Below are 23,302 nucleotides of genomic sequence, written 5' to 3'. Positions count from 1 at the left end.
CTCCCGCCCTCCTCCACCTCCTCCACCACCTCCTCCTCCTCCACCACCACCGTGAACTGTGGGCACCTGTGGGCCTTCTCACCTCCCACCACTCCTGGCTCGTTGTTCGTGTTTAGAAATGTTAAATAACAATAATAATAATAACACATATGAGTGTGACACTTTAATAGTCACTTTCCTACTTTATCTCTGAGATTTTGATAACGGTGCCCTTCCTGCACAAAACACCAGGGTGCTTTTATATTAAAAAATGAAACTAATTAAAATGTTTGAAAACCCTAAACCACAACCACTATAAAACAGCAGCAGCCCTATTTTTCCAGTCTAAAAAGATTTTTCTTCCTAGTTTTGTGGCCTGCCCTGATGAGCAAACTATTGGGATCTGGAGGCACTGGGTGTAGGAGCCTGGGGGTAGCTGTGTTGCCTCGAGCAAGGCTGGTTCCTGGACCACGGCCTGGCATCTAAGGGATGCAAAGTAGGGGCGGCAGCCGGAGGGGAGGGCTGGAAGACAAGCCACCCTCAGGGCAGCCAGAACTCAACCTCCTTGGTGAGTGGTTGTGTCTTGAGGAGAGTTTCTCAAAGGCTGAGCTCACAAGGCTCACAAGTCGAATCAGCTGAATCAGCACAGGGGCTCCGTTGGTCCCCGAGGCTGCCCTGGACATGGGCGGCCACAGCACGTGGTGGATCAGCTGTCACTGCCTCTGACTCGGCGTGTCACTCAGGCAGACTGTTGCCCTGGAGGACGAGGGGACTGGGGTTGTTCTGGAACAGGGGAGCATCTTCACGGAAGTCCAGCCCCAACCAGCTGAGCCGCCAGGAGACAGCGCAAATGTGTGTTGAATGAATAAATGAGAGAGAATCCAAGCGATGTGCAAAATGGTGGGAAGAGGGGAGGCTGGTGGAGCCGAGGACACTGCAGGGACTGGGGATGCCAACAGGTCAGAGTTTCACCCAAACTCCACCACAGTGCGGGAGGCCCGGGTTCCCCAGGAGAACGAGGAAAACCAGGCAGACATCATCGTTTAAATGCACAGGCTTACCTTTTTCTTAGAAGAGAGTCCATTTCTTCCAACGATAAGCCCCCAGGAATTTATCATAAAACAAAACTTGTATTTCACACACTGCCACCATTATCACCAGCATTTGCTGAGCGCTTATCATTCACCCAGGGCCGGGTGGGTGGGGTGTTCACCTGGACTCCCCCTAATTCAGAAACAACCCCCCTAAGGGAGTACTGTTGCTAGCTTCGGTTTACAGAGAGGTGAGGGAACTTGCCAGCGATTCGAACCCAAGGCTCCTGGCTTCAGGACTATCCTCTTTCCGCCCATGCCCTGCCTGGTGCCCTGCCCTGGAGTCCCCCTAGAAGGTCCCTGGCTCGGGGTCCCCCCAGGGCCAGCTGGGCTCACCTGCGTCGGAGCCGGGGCTTCTGCTGACCTTGGGCTGAAATGTGGGATATGGGGGGGGGCAGAGGTGGGAGGTGAGGCACATGAAGGGTGCAGACTGGAGGTGAGGCCACCAAGGTTCTTAGGCCGCTTCCTTGTCAGGGCAAGTTTGGAGCAATTGACAGTTTGGTATTTTAGGCAGAGGAACAGCAGGATTGGATTTGCAGCACTGGGGGGACCGGATAGGCTGGGGGTGAGCCGACAGGGCAGGGAGAGGGGCAGGAAGGCTGTCTCCACGCCCTCGGTGGGACGGGGGTGATGCTGGGACCACAGCGGTAGACGTGGAAATGGAAACAAACGGACATAGAAGGTGGAGCTGACGGGCCATGACGCTGAGGAGGGGGAAGGGCCAGGGGGCATCTTCTGTGGCATTTTTCGGCTCGCATAGCTGGGTAGATGGACCCCAACCCTTAGCCCAGCCTAGGGGGAGGGCAGGTTTGGGGCTGAGGATGTGGAGTTCCATTCTGGTCACTTAAATAATATTTGAGGTGGCTGAGAGGTCTTTAAGGGAAAGAATTGGGAGTTAGGAGCATATGGGTTTTGAAGTAAGAAAGGTCTCGAGTTCAAATCCCAGTTCTGCCACATGTGAGCTGGAACGCGGACTATGCTACCCAGGCTTTCTGAAACTCAGTCAAATGGGAATAGACAAATGGATTTGTTGTTAGAACTAAGAGACAAAGCACGAAAAGCTCTTGGCACAATGCCCAGCCCCCCATACATGGTTTAAAAAATATAACAAAACACTGCTACTACCACAACCACCAACAAACAAAACGAGGTCAGAGCCGAGGAGCATTCAGGGCTTGGGTTCTGGATTTGGGAACTCTCAGATCGAGGGGACGGGTTCTCACCTCATGGAAGCACAGTAACTGCTTTGCAACATGTCTTGCTTTGGGATTCCTTAATTAAGGGACGTCTGCCGTGCATTTCAATATTATTTTAATTTATTTGCAGACTATTGATTATTATCACAAAGAAGCCACACAAAAAACAAGAGGCAGTCACAGAGCTTCTCTGAAATGAGAATAAAAGATCATGGACAAATGGAATATGATTTTCAAAAGGACATAGCTATTTTTTTTTTTTAGCAAAGCAAGTAAATTTCTGCTGCTTCTACCCACAATTCAATGAGACCATTCGACATGTATTTTCTAAGCACTCACCACATAGCAGGTGAGTGTAAGGTGCCAATGACACAAAACCCCAAAAGAGAAGGCCTTTGTCTCAGGGTCCTACGTTTCAGGAAGGAGAGACAGACAAGTAGAGAAGGGAACCCACAGGGCTACGGTGACAACAGATCACACAGGGCACCAGCTGCTGCCGCAAGGGCTTTGCCTAATTGACTCATTCAATCTCCCCAACCACCCGTGAAATGAGTCTTATTAATACCTTTCATGTCAGACAAAACCAAGGCTCTGAGAGGTTAAGTAACTTGTAAAAGGTCACACAGCTAGAAAGTAGAAGAGTCATAATTTGAACTCGGGCTGTCTTAATTTTGAGTCTGGGCCCCGTCCCCATCACTGGCTGGCAAAGATGAGTGATAAGAACGTACGCATCTGGTGTACGACTGGAATCGGTCAGCGGGGTTGGGTGACCGACTGATCTCTCCCTGCTCTGTGGAGAAACGCCCCTTGGCCCTGGCTGCCTCTCCAAACGCAGACCGCCATCCTCCCTCCAGTCGCCTGCAAGCACACCATCCAACACAAGGCGAATCTGAAATCCTGGAACAAACAACATCTCTAATGTCGGAGGAATCGTGTCATTTTCCGATGGCCGGCTGCTTTGGAACTGCCCACACGTCAGCAACGGTCCCAGGAGAATTTCTTCAGCCCCTGGAGTCTCCTAGATAGGGAGGGTCAGGTATGGAGAAGCTTCCGGACAGTGAGAGCCGAGACATAGGGCGAGTGCTCACCTGCTTTGCCCAGGTCTGCACACAGGACAAGACGGGGCACTTCCTCCCTTCTTTCCTTTCAGATTTTCCCTGGGGGCAGCCACTCTCTGCCCCAGGCCAAGTTCTTGGCTTTGATAACAGGGGACAGAAACTGGCCCCAGCCAGGAAGCCCCAGTCCTCACTCCACGGGGCTGAGCTGAAGGCGTTGGAACCACGGGGGGCCTCCTGCAAAGGAGAGAGCCCGGTGGGCACCGAGGGCCTTCAGGACGGAGCTCAGGGCTCGGAAGCCCACCTTACGCTGGGGGTGGGCTGGCCAGGGCTCGTCCACCAGGGAAGAAGTGGCCGATGCCCCGCAGGGTGGGTCAGCTCTGGCCTGACCACCGAGGGCGTCCAAGGCGGGGGTGCGTGGGGGCGCGCCCACGAGAGAGCCACAGAGGCCCACGTGGCCCCGGGCCGGGAAGCCCGAGTTTCCGGGCCTAGAGGGGAGGGAGGTGGGATATCTGGATGCAGGGGGATTTGGGAAGAAAATTATGTAGACCAGCATTGGATGCGGCAAATGGTAATTTCTGCTGGGAGGAACAGTTTTTTTTGTGAAGCGCAAGGCTCATTTTAAGGCGCCTTTGGAACTGCTGAGGGCACAGACTTTCCCTGTTGCCCTGTGAGCTCAGCAGACTGAGGGATCTCAAAAACGGATAATCCCAAATTCCAAGCACTACTTCTTCCTTAATTATTTACCAGGAACACGATGTGGTGTGATGGAATCTAATTCATAATGCCTTTTTAATGCCTTTATAACACAATATTCACAATATTCGCTTCTCATCTTAGCAGATGACAAGTTGCCACAATTGAATTCCCATTAATATGAATTATGGGTACAATACATTTTGCTCAACACCATCTCCTCAGCCTACTATTGCGGGGGGAGTAAAAATCACACTTTCAGCAATTTCTGACACACGAGGCGAGGCAGAGCAGGGAGGTGCCCACCAGACTCATGCCCCTGACCGCGGTGGGAGCCCCCCATGCCGGGCAGAGCGGCAGAGCGGCGGGCAGGGTCTGTGAGCCCAGGTGGGGTCGGCCGCCATGGCGGCGTGAGTCTTGCCTCCTTGGTCACTTCCTTCTGGGAATCAGACCCACCCCAACAGCCTGGGCTGTGTCCCCCCAGAGGCAGGTCTGCGTCTGCATTGCAAGCAGCACCTGGGGGCCCTCTGCCAGCTCTGCCCCCCTGGAGGCACAGAACCTCGCCAAGCCTTGGCTTCGTCTTCTGCAGGACGTCATCTGCTGTGAGGGCGAAGTTGGAAAAGCACTTAGAACCGCGCCTGGCCCGCAGCGAGCGCTCAACAAGCATCGGCGATGGAGCCAGTTTGGATGTATTATGTCCCCCCAAACGCCATCTCTTTGATGCCGTCTTGTGTGGGTTAGGCTGGGATCCTTTGATGGAGTGTTTCCATGGAGATGTGACTCAATCAACTGTGGGCGAGATCTCTGATTGGATAATTTCTATGGAGGTGTTATCCCACCCATTCAGGGTGGGTCTTAATTGAATCACTGGAGTACTTTAAAAGTGTTCACAGACAGGAGGTGCTGCAGCTGAGAGACACATTTTGAAGAAGGCCACTGAAAGTAGACTTTTGCTACTCCCGAGTTTGCCTGGGAGAAACTAAGAGAACACCCCCAGATGCCTAGAGAGAAACACAACCTGGGAGCAAGCAGACGCCACCACGTGCCTTCCGAGCTAACGGGTTTTCCGGATGCCATCCTCCTTTCTCCAGTGAAGGTACCTTATTGTTGATGCCTTAGCCTGGACACTTTCATGGCCTCAAGACTGTAACTCTGTAACCAAATAAACCCCCTTCATAAAAGCCAATCCATTTCTGGTATTTTGCAAAACAGCAGCGTTAGCAAACCTGAATAGCGATGACAACGACGCTGCTGCTAGCAGTAACCTGAGAACGCATCTAGGATCCCGGCTGCCCGGCTGCTGCCTGCAGCCCAGGTTGCTTCCTAGGACCGTTCCTGGGTGCACCCGTGTGCCAGGAGACTTACAACCCGCCTCTGAAGACAGCACGGCTGAGCCTTCGCTCTCAGCCCCAGCTCGCGGGTGCTACAGAAATTGACCACAAATACGCCCAACGGCGACTTTCCATGGGCTGCAGCATCCTCCACGGCCCCCCTTTTCCGGGGCCGGGTCTTCTCACGCTGCCCAGAGGTGCCCTTGCGGCTGGGAAAGAGCCCCTCTCCACAGTCACCCGGGGCCCTCTCCCGGGGCCGGGCCACCCGCCCTCCCACTCCTCGGCAAACCTTCCCCACATCTCAATCACGTGAACGTTGGTCCAAGTGAAGTGCCATAATTTGATTGGCCTCCAATTTAGTCACTTGATTGGCACCGCATTTCTCTTAATAAAGGAAATTACTTGATGCATCAACTCTCCCTGAATTTATACAGATATTACTTCTGTCTCTTTCAACCACAGAGCAGTACTTTTACTTTGCTATTTTGTTCAGACCTCCTGCCAGCCCAGGCACGGTGGCATTCTCGATCCGGTTTATAGGCGGCTGGGTCACTTATGTGTCCTGCTCGGAGGTGGCTGGGCCAGAGAAGTGTAAAGGACCCAGGTTCCCGACCCCCAGCCTGCGGTTTTTTCACCTCCCCAAGGGGCCTCCTCAGATATGGCCTTTGCCCCACATCCCAGAGATAAAAACCCGAATGACTCGTGACCTTTCCTTTCTGCTCCTCTGTCTCCCCGAAGCAGACGTGGGATCACGCGGAAGACACTGGCAAGCTGTGACTGCTCAGACGCCGTCCCAGGAAAGGATCAGCCAGTGGTTCTGCCGCACGCCCGCTTCTCAGCCCAGGTTTAAATCCACCCAGAACAATGGTGGGGGTGGGGTGGGGGGTGAGAAGAGCAAGAGGGAGCTGCCCTGGCACCCTGGTGGACAGTTTTGATCCCTCGTCTGCCTTTTGGAGATGCAGCTCAGCCACAGTAGCGCAGAAAGCAGTTAGTAAGGCAGCTGCCAGCCACGCAGCACCTTGGACTGGAACGAAGACCCTCAGACAGAGAGGGCTGTGACCCCAGGCACCAGGGAGCACGTCTGAGCAGCTACACAGCGTCTACACACCCTCCACCCCTGACTCGGCTGTCGCGCCTGTTTCCTGGGGCTCTTATAACCGAGCGCCAGGAACTGGGAGGCACCAACAGCAGGAGTGGACTGTCTCCGAGTTCTGGAGGCCCAGAGTCCAAAACCCAGGTGGTGCAGGGCCACACTCCCTCGGAAAGCTCTAGAGGAGACTCCCTTACGTCTCCCAGCTTCTGGTGGCTGCCGACAACCCCTTGGAGTGTGGCTGCGTCACCCCAACCTGACCCCTCTCCCTGTGTCTCCTCCTTCCCATAAGGCCGTGTTGGGCTAGGGCTCGCCCCCTCCAGTGTGACCCCATCTTAACCAATCACACCTGCGACAACCCTATTTCCAATAAGGTCTCATCCAGAGGTCCTGGGGCTGGGACTTTGACGTAGCCTTTGGGGGACGTGACTCAGCCCCTAGCAGCTGCTAAGGAGGTGAGGTCTTCCAATTGGGGTGAAGACGAGCAGAACCTTGGGGGGGCACCTTGAGGAGAGGAGCTGGACCAGGATCCTATTTTCCAGGATTGTTTCAAACTGCTGCTGAGCAAAGCTGCTTCCTGGAGCGCCTGTGGCCACACCTCTGGGTGATGCCGCTAGCACCGGGGAAAGATGTGAGTTGTGCATCTGTTCTTCTGGTCGCTCATTTAACAAACTTCCACTGAGCAGTGCTCAGGGCTGGGCCTGGGCAGGGCCGGCGCATGGTCTGTGGAGCTGGATGACCCCCAGCTGCGTCCCGGGCCTGTGGGGCGAGCGCCTCCTCCTCTCTGCAGTGGTGGAAATAATAATTACCTCCGAAGGCTGTTGTGTGGATTCAGTAAGTGGTGGTAAAGTGATTAGAACAATGTCTGCCACAAGTAAGTGCTACCCACGGGTCTTAGATTAAAAAAAAAAAAAAAAAAAAAGCAAAAGGTTGCCTAACATGATAGGGAAATGGAAGAAAAGTCCCAAGACAGTATCAGTATTTGAGGAAAACGGCTGCAAATGCTTTGGAAGAGATGGGCAGGGGCGTGGGACCCAGGGAGCCCTTGACATTGTAAAATCGGCACTTCCAGCCTCGTCTTGTTCTCTGGACACAAGTCCCTCGGTGAGCCCAGGGAGGCTCTGCTCCGGCTCGCCATGCGGGTGCGTCCCCAGCAGCCCCATCACGGCAGCCACAGAAATGACTCAACTTCTGGAGGCTGTTTCAACCCCCTAATTACTAGGTAGGTAGAAGTGACGTCAGAGGCCTTTGTCCTCCCCAACCCAACGAGGGCCTAACTCAGTGAGTAAATCTCCCTATGCATGAACGCACTCCTTCTGTCCTCAAACACTTATTGAGAACCCCATGCGCTGGCATCACATGGTGCTTATTCTCATGGACTTCCCTCCTGGTGAGGAGACAAACGCACACACGGATTAGTACTATATAATATTATAGGCATCAGAGCAGCGGCATAAACAGAAGGGTTATGGGAACAAGAGAAATCACAGAAACTCTTTTTTACATCACAAACGTGCTAACATTTAGGCTGCTTGTCACAGGGTGGACAGGAATTTTTCTGGGCAGGCAAAGGAGGGGTGGAAGTTCTGGGAAGGAGGAGCAGCAGGTGCAAAGGCCCCGGGCATGAGAGAACTTGCCAAGTTTGGGGATTGGCTTGCAGCCTTGCAGCTGAAGTGGGTGGTGGGGGTGAAGCTCTCAAATGACAGCATGGCCCAGGTACCCCGTGTGCTGTCTGTGTTCCCTCAGACAAGAGTGTCCCTGTGGCAGCAGAGAATGCGGCGGAGGTCAGCCAGGCTCTGGTGTTGGCATTCAGGGAAGCTACAGCAAGCAGGAGCCTCGGATGCAGCAGTGAGTGCTGGGATGAATAAATAACAGGGAGAGGGTTTTGCAAAGGTCACTGCAGCTGATTTTAGCAAACGGATGTGCCTGGTGAGGCCTGGGAGATGGAAGACGGCATCCGTACTGTCGCGATGTGATGGAGGCGGTCGTTAAGTATGTATTTTTTATACAACCAGGAACTGTATGAGTTCACAGAACAAGAAGTCCAGAAGCAGCGAGGGATCCAACAATCGGGCTCTGGTTCCATATTTTTGGAATTCTCTGGCTCCTCCCTCTCCTGTGTGCTGGCTTCATCCTTAGGTTGCAGGGTGGTGGCTACAGCAGTTCAAGCAGATGTGACAATGCCCAAAGGAAGAAGGATTATCTTTTTCTTGTGACTCTTCCTTAGCAGCAAGAAAACCTCTCCCAGAAGCCCAACTACTACCTATGAAAAGGTTTGCCCTCACATTCCATTGCCAGAAGTGGTCACACAGCCCTCCCTAAGCCAATTATGGGCCAGGGGTTGGGGCTCCCCTTCCCCAAAGCATGGGAGGTGGTTGGTCCCTGAACACAACTGGGGTCTGTGGGGAAGGAGGAGGGGAGAATGGATGGTGGGTGAGGAGCCAAAAACACCCACGGCACATCCCGAGGGCACTTGGTCAGGGTTGGGGCAGTTCCCTGGCTTCTGCCCTCACAGCTGGAGCCCCCTGACTCCCCTGCAGGCTTGGCCATCCCACCCCCTGTGCCTCCCCCAACCCACATCGGCTTTAGGGCCAGTGCTGACCTGAAGCAGGAATTCTTTCAGCCATAGCTAGAGAGTCTGGACCATCTTCAAGGCCAGTGTAGTCCAAGCTGTGTTTCTGCTGATCTGTAGCAAGGCTCCCCTGGGTTCAGAAGACCCCTGCCCTGCCTGCCACAGAAGCCCCCGACTCCAAGTTAACCTCAAGGCAGATGCTGTTCTAGAATCACAAGGATGATCATAGAGTCGGAGCAGGGGCCCGGGACAGGCCTCTGCACTGGGAGAGTGGGGTCAGTCCACTCCTGCCCAGGCCTGCACTTTATATCCACAGGAACAGACGGACCCAGCGGGCTGCTGTGGCCCCGTCCACCCATGGCGCTCATGGGCTTGTCCTTGCAGCCCAGGTAACTTCCGGTCATTCACACCCACGTTTAGAAACAGAAATCAAAGCCAGAAGGATGAGTGCTGGGCAGCCTGCCAACATGAGCCCCTCCCCACCCTCACCAATCCAAGACCAGGCTCTCGCCAGGTGGGCTCTGACTCCCCACCCTCCAGGGGGAACCAGATCGGAGGAAGGCACTGCACGGGGGTCACCAGGGCCACCTCCTGCAGGACGTGGGCTATGCGCGACTTCAACCCCCCACCCAGGGATCCTGGACGCCCCAGGAAAAAAGAGGGCAGGAGTGGGGTGCAGGGGGAGAGCAAGCGCAACCTAAGGTGGCTAAGCTCATAGGCAGACAGAGCCAGGGAGCCTGGTGCAGGCAGAGGAGGGTTTTCCTTGCCAGGCTCTGTGGCAAAAAGCAGCCGGCAGTGGACGTCAGGGGCGGGAGGTGCTGACGACTGGTGTCCACTGTGCAGACCTGTGCTTTGCCTCACCCCCAGCTCCAAAGATCCTTCTCACGGGGCCAGAAGGTACCGTGCCTTCAGCCACCTTCTCCCACGAAGCAGAAGAGGGGGAGCCGGGAAGGCAGACATTCTCCTCCGCTCGCCAGGCAGGCGTGCGGCGCTTCTGAATGCACACCGAGGCCTGCCCACACGCTCTGCTGCGTTCCCAGGGCTCTTTATTTACCAGCAGAAGATGAGGTTTCTTGCCTATGGGTTCTGGAGAGGCAAATGCACACTGCAAATTAATACGCCACGCCGGGCTGAGATTGCAGCGGCAATCATTTTAGGGCAGCGAACGGAGGGGTTGAAGCTCACTGATAATCCACGAAGTTCCATCAGCTCATCTCTGCAGGGAATTCACAGTGACCTCCTCAGCGACTGCAGGCTTTGGGAGGACTCGGGCAGATCTGGCCGTGGCTACCATGAGAGTAAGCGAAACAGGGACAGGGACAGTCTGGGTTTGGAGGAAGTTCTCTGCCCCCAAATTAACTAACTCAGTAGGGGCTGGCGGTGAACACACTATGCTGAGGTGCATTACGCTTCCCTTTTTATGTTTATTTCTGCAAGTTAGTTTCAGCATCACAGACTATCCCCAGATAACAAAATGGGTTGGGTTCTAAAAGCTCATTTGTAATTTGGCTGTTTGGATTTCGGAACCTATTTTCCCTAGAAAAAACAATGACATAAATGGTGATGAGATTCTCAGGCTAGTTCTCCAAAGCCCATTCAACCCATAATGTAGCTAAAAGGCTGTCCTTTGGCAAATTAAAAAAAAAAAAGTTAATTGCAACCTGACGAACTAGATGAAACAGGAAAACCATTAAAACTGAATAAGAAATAGATTTATGTTTATCTTGATTGATGTTGTTTGCCAAGAATCTAATTTAATTTAAGGAGCTGCCCTTCTAAGGGCGTTTTGGGAACTGCATGGAATTTATCCCATCAGGGAGATGGAGGCATCAGGCTGTTGGAACCTGCAGCTACTAAACCACTTGCATCCCATAATGGCTCCCCTTTCCTGATTTCAGGCTCATCAGGAAGTCTTCTGATCAGAATTTGTTAAGAGAAATTCCCTGGTCGGAGCCCATGAAAATGGTGTCCTTAGGCTGATATATTTTTTACTCTAAATCAGTAGGTGGGATGTCTTCAGGAACATCGGGGTCCAGTCTCACCAACTCCGGGCTCGTAATGGGATCAGTACTGGGGCCTTTGGTACTTGGGGACAAATCCTGGCCAGTGGCAGATTCTCCAAAGTGGGTGCATCTTGTGAGGCTCCCTGGGGCCAGCTGGGTAACCTTCTCCCCCACAGTCCTTGCCGGGTCCTTCCCAACCTCGCCACCCGGCTCTTGGCATAGATGGGATGTGTGTAACAGAGGGGTGCAAGTCAGTGCAGATGCCAGGTCATGCAGAGGAGAGCGGAGACTGGTTCCACCCTTTCTGCTCGGGGCTTGCCAGCCATGGCCAGAGGCTAGAGGGCGTATGAGTCTGTCTAATCGAATGTGCTGGAAATGCAGGGACGGGGGCGGTGGCATATTGCAGAAATGACTGCCAATTCCTCCCATCCCTCTGTGTCTGTCCCTTTGCTATGTGGCACTGCAGCCCCTCCCACTAAGAAGTGGGGCCTCTCTGCCCACTCCTTAAACCTGGCTTGGTCATGCAACTTGCCTTGGCCAATGGGACCTGAAGGAACATGCCCCAAGCAGAGGTTTGAAAAGCAGGCGTGCATTCAGCCTTGCTCTCTTGCTGCCCTTCGAACTCTGAGACCACCATGTGCAGGAACCTGAGCTAGCCTGATGGAGGGGGGCAGCTAGCCTGATGGAGGAGAACTGAGGCCTCGGCAACACTGCCGACCACAGATGTGTGAGTAAGGCCATCCCAGAACATCCAGCCACTGACCATTCCACAAGTGGCCATATACATGTGGGAGCCCGCAGAGAGTAGCCGAACCAGCCCAGACCAAAACTGACAGGCCAACCCATGGCATCTTGTTGTTTTAAGCCACTAAATGTCGGGGTGGTGTTGTACAGCAAAACCAATTTGTGTACACAACTGGCTCTAGTCAACAACATCTTCTGACATCTCTTCCTTGGAATCCACAGCTGGGTTTTGTCTAAGCATGGTTCATCCCTTACAAATGTGGGACAAAATATTCTCCCTTCTCTCTTGCACTCTTAACCAGAAACTGAAGTTCAAGCCATGCAGGCCTACCCTCCCCAAAATGTAGGCTCTGAAATGGGTGCTTTGGAAATCATGCCATTTTCAATTTTGTACACACTGAAGTGACTGACGCATGGGTTTTAAGTCAATGAAGATACCACCCAAATGTAACTGCAACTTGAAGTGCAGGTAAAAAACCCATCAGCTCAGTGCAAGTTGTCTCACAATCTGTTACCAGTACTCTGATAATTTATCACAAGTTCTCATTCATGGAGCAAGGTCTGGATAAAATGGCTCGCGGCCCAGAAAGTCACAACCTCGTGCCCACAGCAGCTTTTGTTCTTCCATGTGAGTACAAGAGGCGAGGAAGGTGGTCTCCTTCTGCTCCTCATTTTGTAGCTGTGCAGAGGCGTCCTTCATCCAGCCGCGGATGCCCAGAACCATAAGACAAGAGGCGCCCGCCATATTGGGCCTCACAGACGTCCCCATAATTCTCCATAGAAATCCCAAATCACCTGCCCCTTGAGGAACACTTCTGCAGGGGAGTTAGGGTGCATGAGGAGGACACCGTCTCCCAGGTTGTCTCTATGATGGCAAATCTCCAAACTGAGATCCCCAAATGCTCCTGTGTGTGCAGAAATCCGGGTGGCAGAGCCTGTAGCTTCCCTGGCCTTGCTAGTTCTTCCCCAGCCGTCTGACCCAGACCAGGCTCCCTGCTTCCCGGCCGAGACTTATTTTCAGGGGTTGAGCTCTAGGAATGATAGGGGTGCTGGGCTGCCATCGAGAGGGTTTCAGCCTGAGTGCTCCCGGCCCAAAGGAAAAAAGCCCCCAGTGCATTTCACAGACATCAGCGAGGATTCTGCAGAGTCTATTCTTTCAAGAACAAAATTGCATTTTATGAAGCCATCCCTTTTCTGTTTCATCTGTCAAGCAGGTTTGCTGAGAATAATTTAAATTTCATGCAGTAGCAACTGTGGAGCACGGAGCTTCCTTCCGAGCTGGAAGCAGGCCCCGGCCATGCAGTCACGTTTCTGCTTCTCAGCAGCTCTGTCCCCGGGGGCTCGGCTGCCTGGAGCCAAGAGAATCTGTGTCCGGCCAGGAATGGGATGCTGCCTCCCCGCGGTCCCAGCCCCCCAGCTGCACCTCGTGCCACGTCGGACAGGTGAGGGGATGGTTCACTGAGACTTCCAGGGTCTACCCAGCATCCAACCACCAGGAGACTGGTTTCCCCCTAGTTGAATTATGTTCCCGGGAAAGATATGCTGAGTTCCTAACCGGGGTAGCTGGGGATGTGCCTTTATTTGGAAATAGGGTCTTTGCAGATGCCAAGAAGCGGATCAGGGTGGGCCTAAATCCCAAATGAGGGATGTCTTCATAAGAAGAGGGAAATTTGGACCCAGAGGGAAGCCAGGAGCCAAGGCTGGAGCTCAGGGGCCACCAGCCAGGAGCACCCGAGGCCACCAGAAGCTGGAAGAGGGAAGGCGCAGACTGGCCTCCAGAGCTGTGAGACCACTTTGTTGTTTTAAGCCACTCAGTTTTGAGGCGTCTGTTACGCAGTCCTAGGAAAGGAAAATGCTGCTGACCCGAGGTGTGGTTTAGCTGCTTACCACGGGGCAGGGCCTGTTCTGAGCATTCCACACATACCCATTTGTCTAATCGTCATACCGCCCGTGGGGAAGATGCCGCTGTTATTCCCATTCTATAGACAAGGAAACTGAGGCTCGGGGATGTACTCAGCTTGGAAGAGGCAGACTTAGGACTCAAACCCACTTTGGACTGACCCAAGAAGTCGAGCTCCTACCAGCTGTGCAGTTTGGGGTCAACATAATCTTGGGCCTAAAACTTCCTATCTATAGTACAAGAGGCAAACTGTGTGCATTTTCCTCCCTGAAAGTCAGTGTTTGCTGTCAGCTGGGTGGATGAGAGGATGGGATGTTCGATATGGGATGCGGGTGATGGTTGCCATGGAGACCTGGTGTGGGGTGGGGGGTAGGAGCTGGCCTGCGCTGGTTATGCTTCTCACCCCCTCGGAGACCTCCGCAAGTCGCTTTCCTTCTCTGACCTGTGAAGCCAGGGGCTGGACAACACCGTCCCTCTACTCCGTTCGGGCTCTGGGACCTTGAGTCCTGGGGGGCTGCGAGGGACCCACACCCTGGGAAGCCACATAGTGGCCTGAGCAGTGTGTGTGTGCATATGCAGGCATGTGTGTGCACGTGCAGGCATGTGTGTGCATGTCTGTGTGTGTGTGCGTGCATGTGTGTGTGTGCAGGTGCAGGCATGTGTGTGCATGTGCGTGGGTGCGTGTGTGCATGTGTGTGTGTATGTGCAGGCATGTGTGTGCATGTCCGTGTGTGTGTGTGTGTGTGTGTGTGTGTTTTGTGCAGATGCAAGGCCCTCCGGTGTCTCGGTGGCCCAGGGGTCTGTGTTGTCCAGTTGGCCTTTCCTCAGAAACTAGCGAGAAATATTCAGGCCACAGACGAACGAGGAAACAAAAATCAGCTTAGCGGAAGGAGGAATTGTCCTCACCTCACGCTCCGGCCCCTGGGAGCAGAGCAGCCTCCCCTCCCGAGGGCTGGACCGTCCCCGGGCGGCCTGGCAGGAGTGGACCCACGCTTAGGGGAGGAGCTGTGACTGGGTCCACGGGGATGGGCACAGGGAGGAGGATGGACGGGCGCCCTGACACGGAGGCAGTGGTAGGGGCCCCCACAGCACGGATGTCTCCCCGGCCCAGCCGGCGGGATCACGGAAGGCAGCAGTGCGACGCTCGTCCCTGAGAGACACCTTTGTTGCAGGGCTGACACCTTTGGGCGACTTTCACCACACATGCTGGGGTGGCCGGGACCACCGTGGAGAGGAACACGCAGCTCTGCTCCCGGCTTCCACGCAGCCCCTCACGCACCCACCTGCTGCCAGAGCGGGGTCTCGGTTCTGTTTACACACTGGGCTCCCCCTGAGGACAGGGCCCTGGTGGAAATGGCGCACATCACGGTGCCGGCTCATGAGACGCCCTCTTCCCTCCTAGCTCCCACCGGCCTCCGTCTTCACCCCGATCCTGTTCTCATCTGAAGACCGTTTCTGCTCGGGGATGGTGGCCATGGACACCTTTCTCCCACAGCCTTGTCCCGAAGGCCCCAGCAGGACACCGTCCGTGGGGATGGTGGCGACGATAGCGCCTCTCCGGGACTGAGCACACTGCTCTGCTCTGTCTGGGGCGCTGCTCCCACGTCCCACAACCCGCGCAGGCAGGGGCTACTCTCCATTCCCACTTCGGAGAAGCGGGGCCCTGGGGGGTTACGGGGCTCGTCCGGTGTCACCCAGTCAGCAGCTGTGAAAGCGGAATTCCAGTCCGCTGGGCTCAGGGTCTTGCTTCACCCATTCCGTGGGGCTGCCTCTGCCAATAACCCCAAAGGGAGCACCCTTCTCGGTCACTGGTCCTGCCGTGTGGGTCATGGGTTCATCAGGCCCTGGCCGGCGAACTCCCTGAGGGCGAGAGCCAGACTCGGGGCTCAGGAAACCCCCAGCACTTTGACCAGGGAAACCACAGGTGGCTCCGTTTGGACCAGTGCATCGACTGACGTGGTGCTGCCCCGGGGTTACGCACACAGGCCAGGGTGGGCAACCGCCAGGCCAGGTGGGTGCAACGTCACCACGACCCGAATTTGATGACACTGCCCCTGATGGAAGCCGGTGCCTGTCCCCCTCCCCAGTTCTCCTGAGCACCCTGGGGAGTTGGGGGACAACCAGGCACCTAGTTTGGTCACACAAGCCCCTGCAGGTAAGAAACTGGGCTGGAGACGGTTACAGAGGGGGCGAGGAATTCAGTCCCCCTGCGGCCACAAGCTGGGGAGCTGGCTGTTCTCGCGGGCATGGACTTTTGCCCCCACTCCCCCTCCCCACCCCCTGGCTCCGTCCTTGCCCAGCTGCTGTTTTCCATTTGAGGCTGGGTTCTTCCCCTCCCACGTGGCTGTGGTTTGGGGCCCGGCCACAGTCAGGGAGGGGCTGTCAGCACGGACTCCCCTCTGCTTTCCTGGCTTGGCAGATCCCAGATCCCTGCCCCAGGCAGCAGCCTGGCGTGATCACTAAAAAGGAGTCCACATTGGAGACGAAAGAGATCATCGAGCACACCCTCCCTGCTCCAGCGCCAATCTCTCCCACCTGGAGCCCCAGCAGCCAGCTCGGGGAGCTGCTGTTCTCCAGATGGGCAACAGCTGGCCTTGCTGAGCGGCGGCTGCCAGATGTGGGCAGCGGGGCCAGCTGGCTGGCTCCCCAGGGCAGGGGTCATTGAACTGGAGCACTGGGTAGTGGACAAATGTGTTTGTCTGGTCTGGGGGCAGTGTGCTCAAAGAACTCCCAAGCTTCTCTCCCCATCCCACATTCCCTCCCTCCCTCCCTGCCTCCGTGGGGTGGTGTTTTCATAACAGGAAAATAAAATCAATACGGCACTGCCGCAGAGAGATGTCGGCGCACGCCGAGCCGGCCTCAAATAGCTCCATTGTCTGGGGCCTCATCGGGCCCGGCTGTGGGCAGCGCTCGCGGTTATTAGCGGGCAGCAGGGCTGAAAGGCAGCTTTGAAAATCACGGAGACAAAGGCGGCGGTACACCTGGACCGTGGCTTTCGCGTGCCAGTGACACCCCACAATGGCCCGGCCCTGGCTCCCTCGCCTTTAACTCCTCCGGCAACTTTTATGAAAGCAGGAAAGAAACGACAAGATGCACACACCCGGGCTGGCATGGAGAAGGCCCCCGGGAGGCGGCTCTGAGTGTGGCAGAGGCAAAGGAGGCCCCGGAGAAAGGACCGGGGTGCAGGTGTCCCGAGAACCGGCCACGGTCCCCATCCCCATCCCTGTCTGCAGGGATCTGGGCAGCCTGGGGAGGTCCTCGCTTGCCCAAAGCCAGGCCAGGGCCTTGGTGACATTCAATGCGACGTTCCGTTCAGCAACACAGACCCGCTTCGGCTGCCATTCCCGAGGCCGGAGCCATCTTTTCTGGAAGAGGACGGACAGCCTGGAGCTACTGCCCGAGGCCGGCTGCAGGCTGCCACCTGGGGCCCCCGCGGAAGGAACGCACGGCCCTGGACCAGTAAACTCTGTGCCTCGGTGTCCTCGGCAGTGAGAAAGGGACAATAACGTCCTGACCTCGCAGGGTTGTCGTGAGGACGGGAGGGGACAGAGATGTGGGGCTGCTTATTCCCCTTTATGACAACTCCCGGGAATCTTCTGTGTGTCAGTGTCCTCTTGCAAATCCAAGTCACTGGGGCCTCCAGAGGGCCTCGAATGACCTAATTCACCTTTTTGGGGACCCTAGTATTGCCAACTTGGTAATTCACCATCATTTCACCCATTAAATATTAATTAATGAACAAGGCACAGAATAATCAGTGGCCTCAGCAACTGCATATCTTCCTGCAAGTTACCCCCAGAGAGAGACTCTACGTAAAATAAAACACGTCAATCCTCAGAAACAGTGCCACTGCTTCAGAGAACGTGGGTGCCAACGCTCGGCTGACCCTCCAGAGCTGGCGGCGCTGGCCGGGGCCTGTGGGGAGAGCGGGCACCTCTGCCACCCTGCCCGGCTTGGACGCTAGCTCTTACCTTGGAGGTGACGGCGGAGGCGGAGCTGGCCACGAGGCTGGTGATGGCCTCGCTGCTGCCAGTGGTGCAGGATACGGGGGCCGAGGCGGGTGTGGGCAGCCGGGCAGGCACCACGGGCAGCGGCAGGAGGCCGGGCCGGGCACTGAGGCTGCTGGCCGAGCTCCCGCCCACCCCGGCCGTGGCGCTGCAAATGCTGGTGGTCCCGTGCGTGCCGTTGGCACTCCATTCGCGACGGTCCCAGCCCACCCGGTAGTCTCTCTCGAAGCGGCTGTGGTGCCGGGACATCGTGGTGGCCGGCGGCGGCGTCTCACAGGGAAGCAGAGTGTGGACCTGCCGGCACAGAGAGGAGGCTACTTAGAAAACAGCAGCTCTGCTTGGACACCGGGAGGGTGGCAGCCAGCACCTACAAGCACCTTCTCTGTGCTCAAGAAAGGGCTTTCAAACCGCACATGTCACATCCACTGCGAGCCCACAAAGCGTGTATTAGGAGCCCCTTCGCAGAGGAGGTTAAAATGATATGTCCAAGATCACAGGCAAGGAGGAGTAGACACTTCTAGACATGTTTCCCAAAAGAATGGGGAGCAGGGATTCAGATACGTGTGCACCAGTGTTCACGGCGGCATTATTCACAACAGCCAGAGTGGAAGCCACCCGAGCGTCCCTTGAGAGCTGAACGGATAAACTAAATGTGGTATATACGTCCAAAGGAATATTATCCAGCTGTAAAAAGGAATGATGTTCTGATACGTGCATCAACACGGATGAAAACATTATGCCAAGTAAAATAAGCCAGACCCAGCAGGACAAATACTGTATGATTGAACTTACATGAAATTTCTAGAGTAAGCAAATTCATAGGGATAGATGTGGATTATAGGTTACCAGGGCTAGGGGAAGGAAGGGGGAGTGGGCAGTCGTTGCTTAGTGGATACAGCTTCTGTTTGGGGTGATGAAACGGTTTCGGTAATGGATGGTGGTGACAGTCACACAGCACTGTGAGTGCAATGATTGCCACTGAACTACACACTGAAAAATGGTTCGAATGGGATAGTTTATATTATACATGTGATATCACAATGAAAAAAAAAGCAGAGCAGACAGTATTTGAACCCAGGCACAGTACGAACTAAAGTAATGTTTTCTGTTCTGCAATATTGCACTGCCTGGAGTGACCCAGATGTATGCATTTTAATCCAGTTAACGTGGGATGGGGTCACACCCCTCCCCCTTGTCTGTAGAGTCACTTAAGACTCTACGTAAGTCTCATTTGGTCCCCATGGAGGCACTGGGCGGGGACAGGGCATGGACCAGCCTCATTTCACAGGCCAGCTAACCTGACAAGTGACACCCCTGGCCAGCAGCCACGCTCTCCAGCCTGCAGACCCCCACTCGCTGGACCCCGGCCCGAGAAGCTGTGAAGCCTCCAGGAGTTAGGGGCGTTCCTCATCAGCCATGTTTCAACTGCCGAAAACACAGACCTCAGTGCACCCTGGCCTGTGTGAACCAGAGCCATCTCCCAAGTGGTTCCGGCAATATCTGGGGTTGTCATGGAGACCCAGACACACCAGGAGACTCCGAAGGGTCTTCCAATTTGAGGATTACGGTTTGCTCAGCATGGCCACGACCTGCTGCTCCCTGTTATCGTCCATCACAAGAGGTGACACTGGCCGGCCCGGCCACAGCAAGGCAGAGGGGAGGGGGCAGCGCAGTGCCAGGCCCCGGCGGGCGGGTTAGGTCAGGTGGGGCCTGGTTTCCTTTACCCTTTTCCATTCTATAACCACTTCCTATGTGGGACGGGAGCTCCTGGTGGTCCGGCTTGATTCCTGCCTTCCCAGTCCAGCTCAGCCCTCTGGAAGGCCAGACGCTCTTGAATCGCTGGCTGATGGCCTGACTGGTACTTGATTTTTTGTTCGAATTTCTCTAAAGTCTGAGCCTACCCTGGCCTTTGAACATCCAGAACACATTGCCAACATCTAGTGCCATGGAGCCAGAGTCTGCCTGCACCCAACCCAAGCACCCTCTTACCCATGACCCACTTGTGTGGGTGGCCGTGCCCCGGAAGCCACTGTCCCTCACGCCAGGTACACGGAAATGACCTGAGCCCAACCTGCACCCTGGCGTGAGCCTGCAGGCCCACCTGGCGCAGAGCCACCATCACCTCTTGGGCTGGACAATGGGCTCACCATTAATATGCTTCCCGGCTTATACAGTGTTACAGGAATGACTTTTTATCTGTCCAATATTACGTGGTAAAGCATTAAAATAAACTCCCCCTTTGATCACCCTTCACAGGCTTTTTCAACCAAGGTTCTTGAGAGAGATGTCTAAGCGTCAGCTGTGTTCACTTTTTCTCCCCCTGGTTACTCTTTAGCCCGATGTGGCTTTCGGTCCTTCCACTCCACGGGGGTGGCTCTCACCAAGCTCATGGGCGGCCACCTAGAGACATCCGAGACATGTGCCCTTGTCCCTCCTGACTTCTTTCACATTTGACGTGGCTGATATCTCTCTCTCTACAGAGACTGCTCTTCTCTGTGATTTTTACAGAATCACGTTCTCTCCTGGTTTTCCTCCACCTCATGCTGCTGCTCCTTTGGTGTCCCTGGCAGGTTCCCCTTTGTTGCTCATCCTTTAAAAGCCGGGACTCCTTGGGGTCCCCCACCTCCCCTGCTTCTTTCCTCACTGTACAGACTCTCCCTGGATGATTCTGTTCGGCACTTGCCTCTTTGTGGAGGGCTCCCAGCCCACATTCCCAGATCTCCTCTCTCTTCTAAGCACCTGCTGCCTGCACACACCTTTACCTGGCTGTCCCACCTAAACACAGTATCTCTCTAACTTAACTCAGCGTTCTTTCACCCTGGGAACTCCCCTTCCCACAGAAAGCCACCCCATGCCCCCACCGCACCCTCATATCCGGCTGCGGGGTCTCCCACTGCACATCCCAGCTGCCCTCGTCTGCCCCCCTCCGCCCATGTGCAGCCACCACCTGAATTCAGGCCGCCACGCTGTCTTCACACGGATTATCTCACCCAGTCTTGTTCCTCCTATCTCACCCTTTCTTAATCCATTCTCCACACATCTGCCAGTAAGATTTTTCCAAAACGCAAATCTGCTCATGATTTACTCTCTCGCTTCCAATCCTATCTTTCAGAATAAGGTGCAAACCCTTCAGGGTGGCCCGGAAGACACTTGGGGAGCTGGGCTGGCTCGCTTCTCTACCTCATCGCTCACTGCTCTCACCCTGGTGGCAACGCCGAGTCATCTCAGGGCCTTATAGTTTCCGATGGCATCATGCCATCCCGCGGCTCAGGTTCGAGCCCACGCTGCTCCTTTGCTAGGAATGGCTTCCCGCCCTTCCCCAGGCTCAGCTGTGGTCCTTCAGGATTTGCTGAGGCACCGACCCCTCTGGGAAGCTGCACTGACCCCGTCCCTTCCAGTTTGGGTGAGATGCCCTCCCCTGGCCCCAGAGCACCTGTGCTCACCACCCCCCACACTGACAGCTGTTTCCTATTTGTCACTTGGGGACAGGGGCCCGGCCCCATTATCTCTGCAACCCCAGCACCTAGCAGCATGTTTCTTTAGACAGCACTAGGCGCCACAGCTCTCGTAGGACAATTTTGATGTGACATGAGTTGCCATTTTGCCAGCACTCATGGCTCTCGGGTCCACCACTCCGTTAGTGCCTGGCACGGAAAGGTGTTCAGTACGTATTTACTAAATGAGTAAACAAGCAAATGTTTATTTTTCTTAGTTGCTGAATATTTCCAGAAAGGATAGACACATTTTCAGTTGTGAAGGGAGAACCTCCCTCAGAGGCAGCAACTTGGAGTCTTCTGACTAGAAATTCTATGCAGGCACCGGAGTAAGGAAGCGTCCTGCCTTCCTAACAGAGCAGAGCTCGAGCTCCGGGTGACTCGGAAAGGACAGTCTCGGCTGCATCTCTGCTTGAACTCTTGTCTCCCAAGATGCCCCTTCCAGGGCAGGGGCCCCCTCAGGGGTTTGGATTCCGAAGGCGACAGAGGGGGTGCCATGTGTTCACCACCCCGTGTCCTCTTTCCGAGAACCCGGGAAGGTCTCTGCCAGCCTTCCTGGCAGCTAGGTTGGGTCAGGTGATAGGATTCCGGCAGATGGAATGCGTGTGGAAGCCACGAAGACCACTTCCGGGCCTGGCCCTTTAAAACATCTTGTACAACCCCCCAGTTCCCTTCACCATCTGTGGAGACCTGAGAGGCCAACCCCTTCCAGAAGGTTCAGCCGTTGGATGGAAAAGAGCTGCCCACCTTCCTCGAACTTCACACAGCTGGGGCACAGATCCTCGCAGGGTTGCGGCATCACCTTTGTTTCCTGGGGATGCTGTGACAGATCACTGCCAACCGGGCGGCGGGAGCAGCAGGCATCTGTCCTCTCCGCTCTGGAGCCAGGAGCTGGGAATCCCTGTGTGGGCAGGGCCGTCCCTCGGAAGGCTCTGGGGAAGAACCTCCCTCGACTCTTCTCAGCTGCTCGTGGCTCCCAGCGGTCCTTGGCAATCCTTGACTGCCTCACTTTAGTCTCTGCCCTCATCTCCACTTGGCCTTCTCTTCTGCATCTGTGACCCCAATTCCTACAGGGATCCTGAATCCAGGATGACTGCATCTCAAGGTCCTGACTCACTGCATGTGCAAAGACCCTATTTCCAAATAAGGCCCCTTCTGAGGGTCTGGGTGGACATGATTTTGGTGTGTGTGTGTGTGGGGGGGCAGGGGCACTTATTCAACCCACAATAGGCACCGAGGTTGGCTTATTTGTTACCAAGACAGAGCTTAGCCTGGCCTGACTGATACACTAATTCCCACGGAGCAATGCCAACTTACCCACGGTCAAAGAATCTTCATCCAGCTGGCAGGGATGGAGATGAGGCTGGGGGGGTGGGTACCTGGGGTAGCCAGTGCCCCTGCAACACGGACATGTGCCTGGAGGTGGCCGAGCCTGCCTGGGATCTGGTCAAAGAGGTCTAATTGGTCCCGACCAGCCCTGATGCCAACAAATCCCCTCAGCTGTTGTATCTGGGCCCACCCGCCAGGCCACGCTATGCCTCCATCTGCTGTGCTGGAAAAAAGAACTCAGGTCCCGCAGCCTGCAGCTCCCACCCCAGTGTGCACCTTTTCAAGTCACCTTGAAAGGCCAGAGAGGAGGAGACGGAGACCCGGGCAGCTGGAGGCCACACAACCCGGCTTCAGCCTCAAGTGTATTCCAGGCAAAGGTCAAGTATTTGCATGCCAGCGCTGGGGAGAGACTTCCCTTCTTCCCTTTAATTTCTCCTTTTCAGAGGAATGAAAGAAACGTGTTGCAGTTCACCCCGAGTGAGATGGCAAAGTGCCGGCTGGTTCCTGCTGCCGATGGAGCCGGCGTGTTGACGTGGTCCCGTGAGTGCACCCGTGTGCCAAGGAGCGGCCATGGGGAGCACGGGAGGTGCTTGTGGGGGCAGATGGAGGCCCAAAGGGATGGAGGAGGGGCTGTGGAGGAGACTGGGCAAAACCCTGTGTGCAAAACCCACAGGGATGCTTCCTTGCCAAGGTGGGCACCTACTCCTGGCCTGGGGGCTGACGTGGGGTCACTCGCCAGGATGGGGAGGGGAGTCTGAATCTCAGCCCAGCTTTGGAGCATGGAGGGGACTTTTTAGAAAGAAGCCGGAGCTGGC

General features: G+C 55.3%; 1 protein-coding gene across 3 annotated transcripts in view; it reads right to left on the bottom strand.

The window, feature by feature from the left end:
• Positions 1-23,302, bottom strand: part of KLHL29 (kelch like family member 29) — a 319,053-nt gene that overhangs the window by 137,698 nt on the left and 158,053 nt on the right. For all 3 annotated transcript variants that reach the window (XM_037812592.1, XM_037812594.1, XM_037812593.1), the window contains one exon: positions 17,629-17,958. In XM_037812592.1, coding sequence (XP_037668520.1) covers positions 17,629-17,913 — 285 coding nt within the window. In that variant the 5' untranslated portion in view covers positions 17,914-17,958. The remainder of the gene's footprint in view (positions 1-17,628; positions 17,959-23,302) is intronic.

The sequence above is a fragment of the Choloepus didactylus genome, chromosome 20 (genome assembly GCF_015220235.1).
Source record: "Choloepus didactylus isolate mChoDid1 chromosome 20, mChoDid1.pri, whole genome shotgun sequence".
Classification (NCBI taxonomy): Eukaryota; Metazoa; Chordata; class Mammalia; order Pilosa; family Megalonychidae; genus Choloepus; species Choloepus didactylus.
The sequence above is the reverse complement of the archived record's forward strand: the minus strand, read 5'-3'. Positions and strand labels throughout refer to the sequence as shown.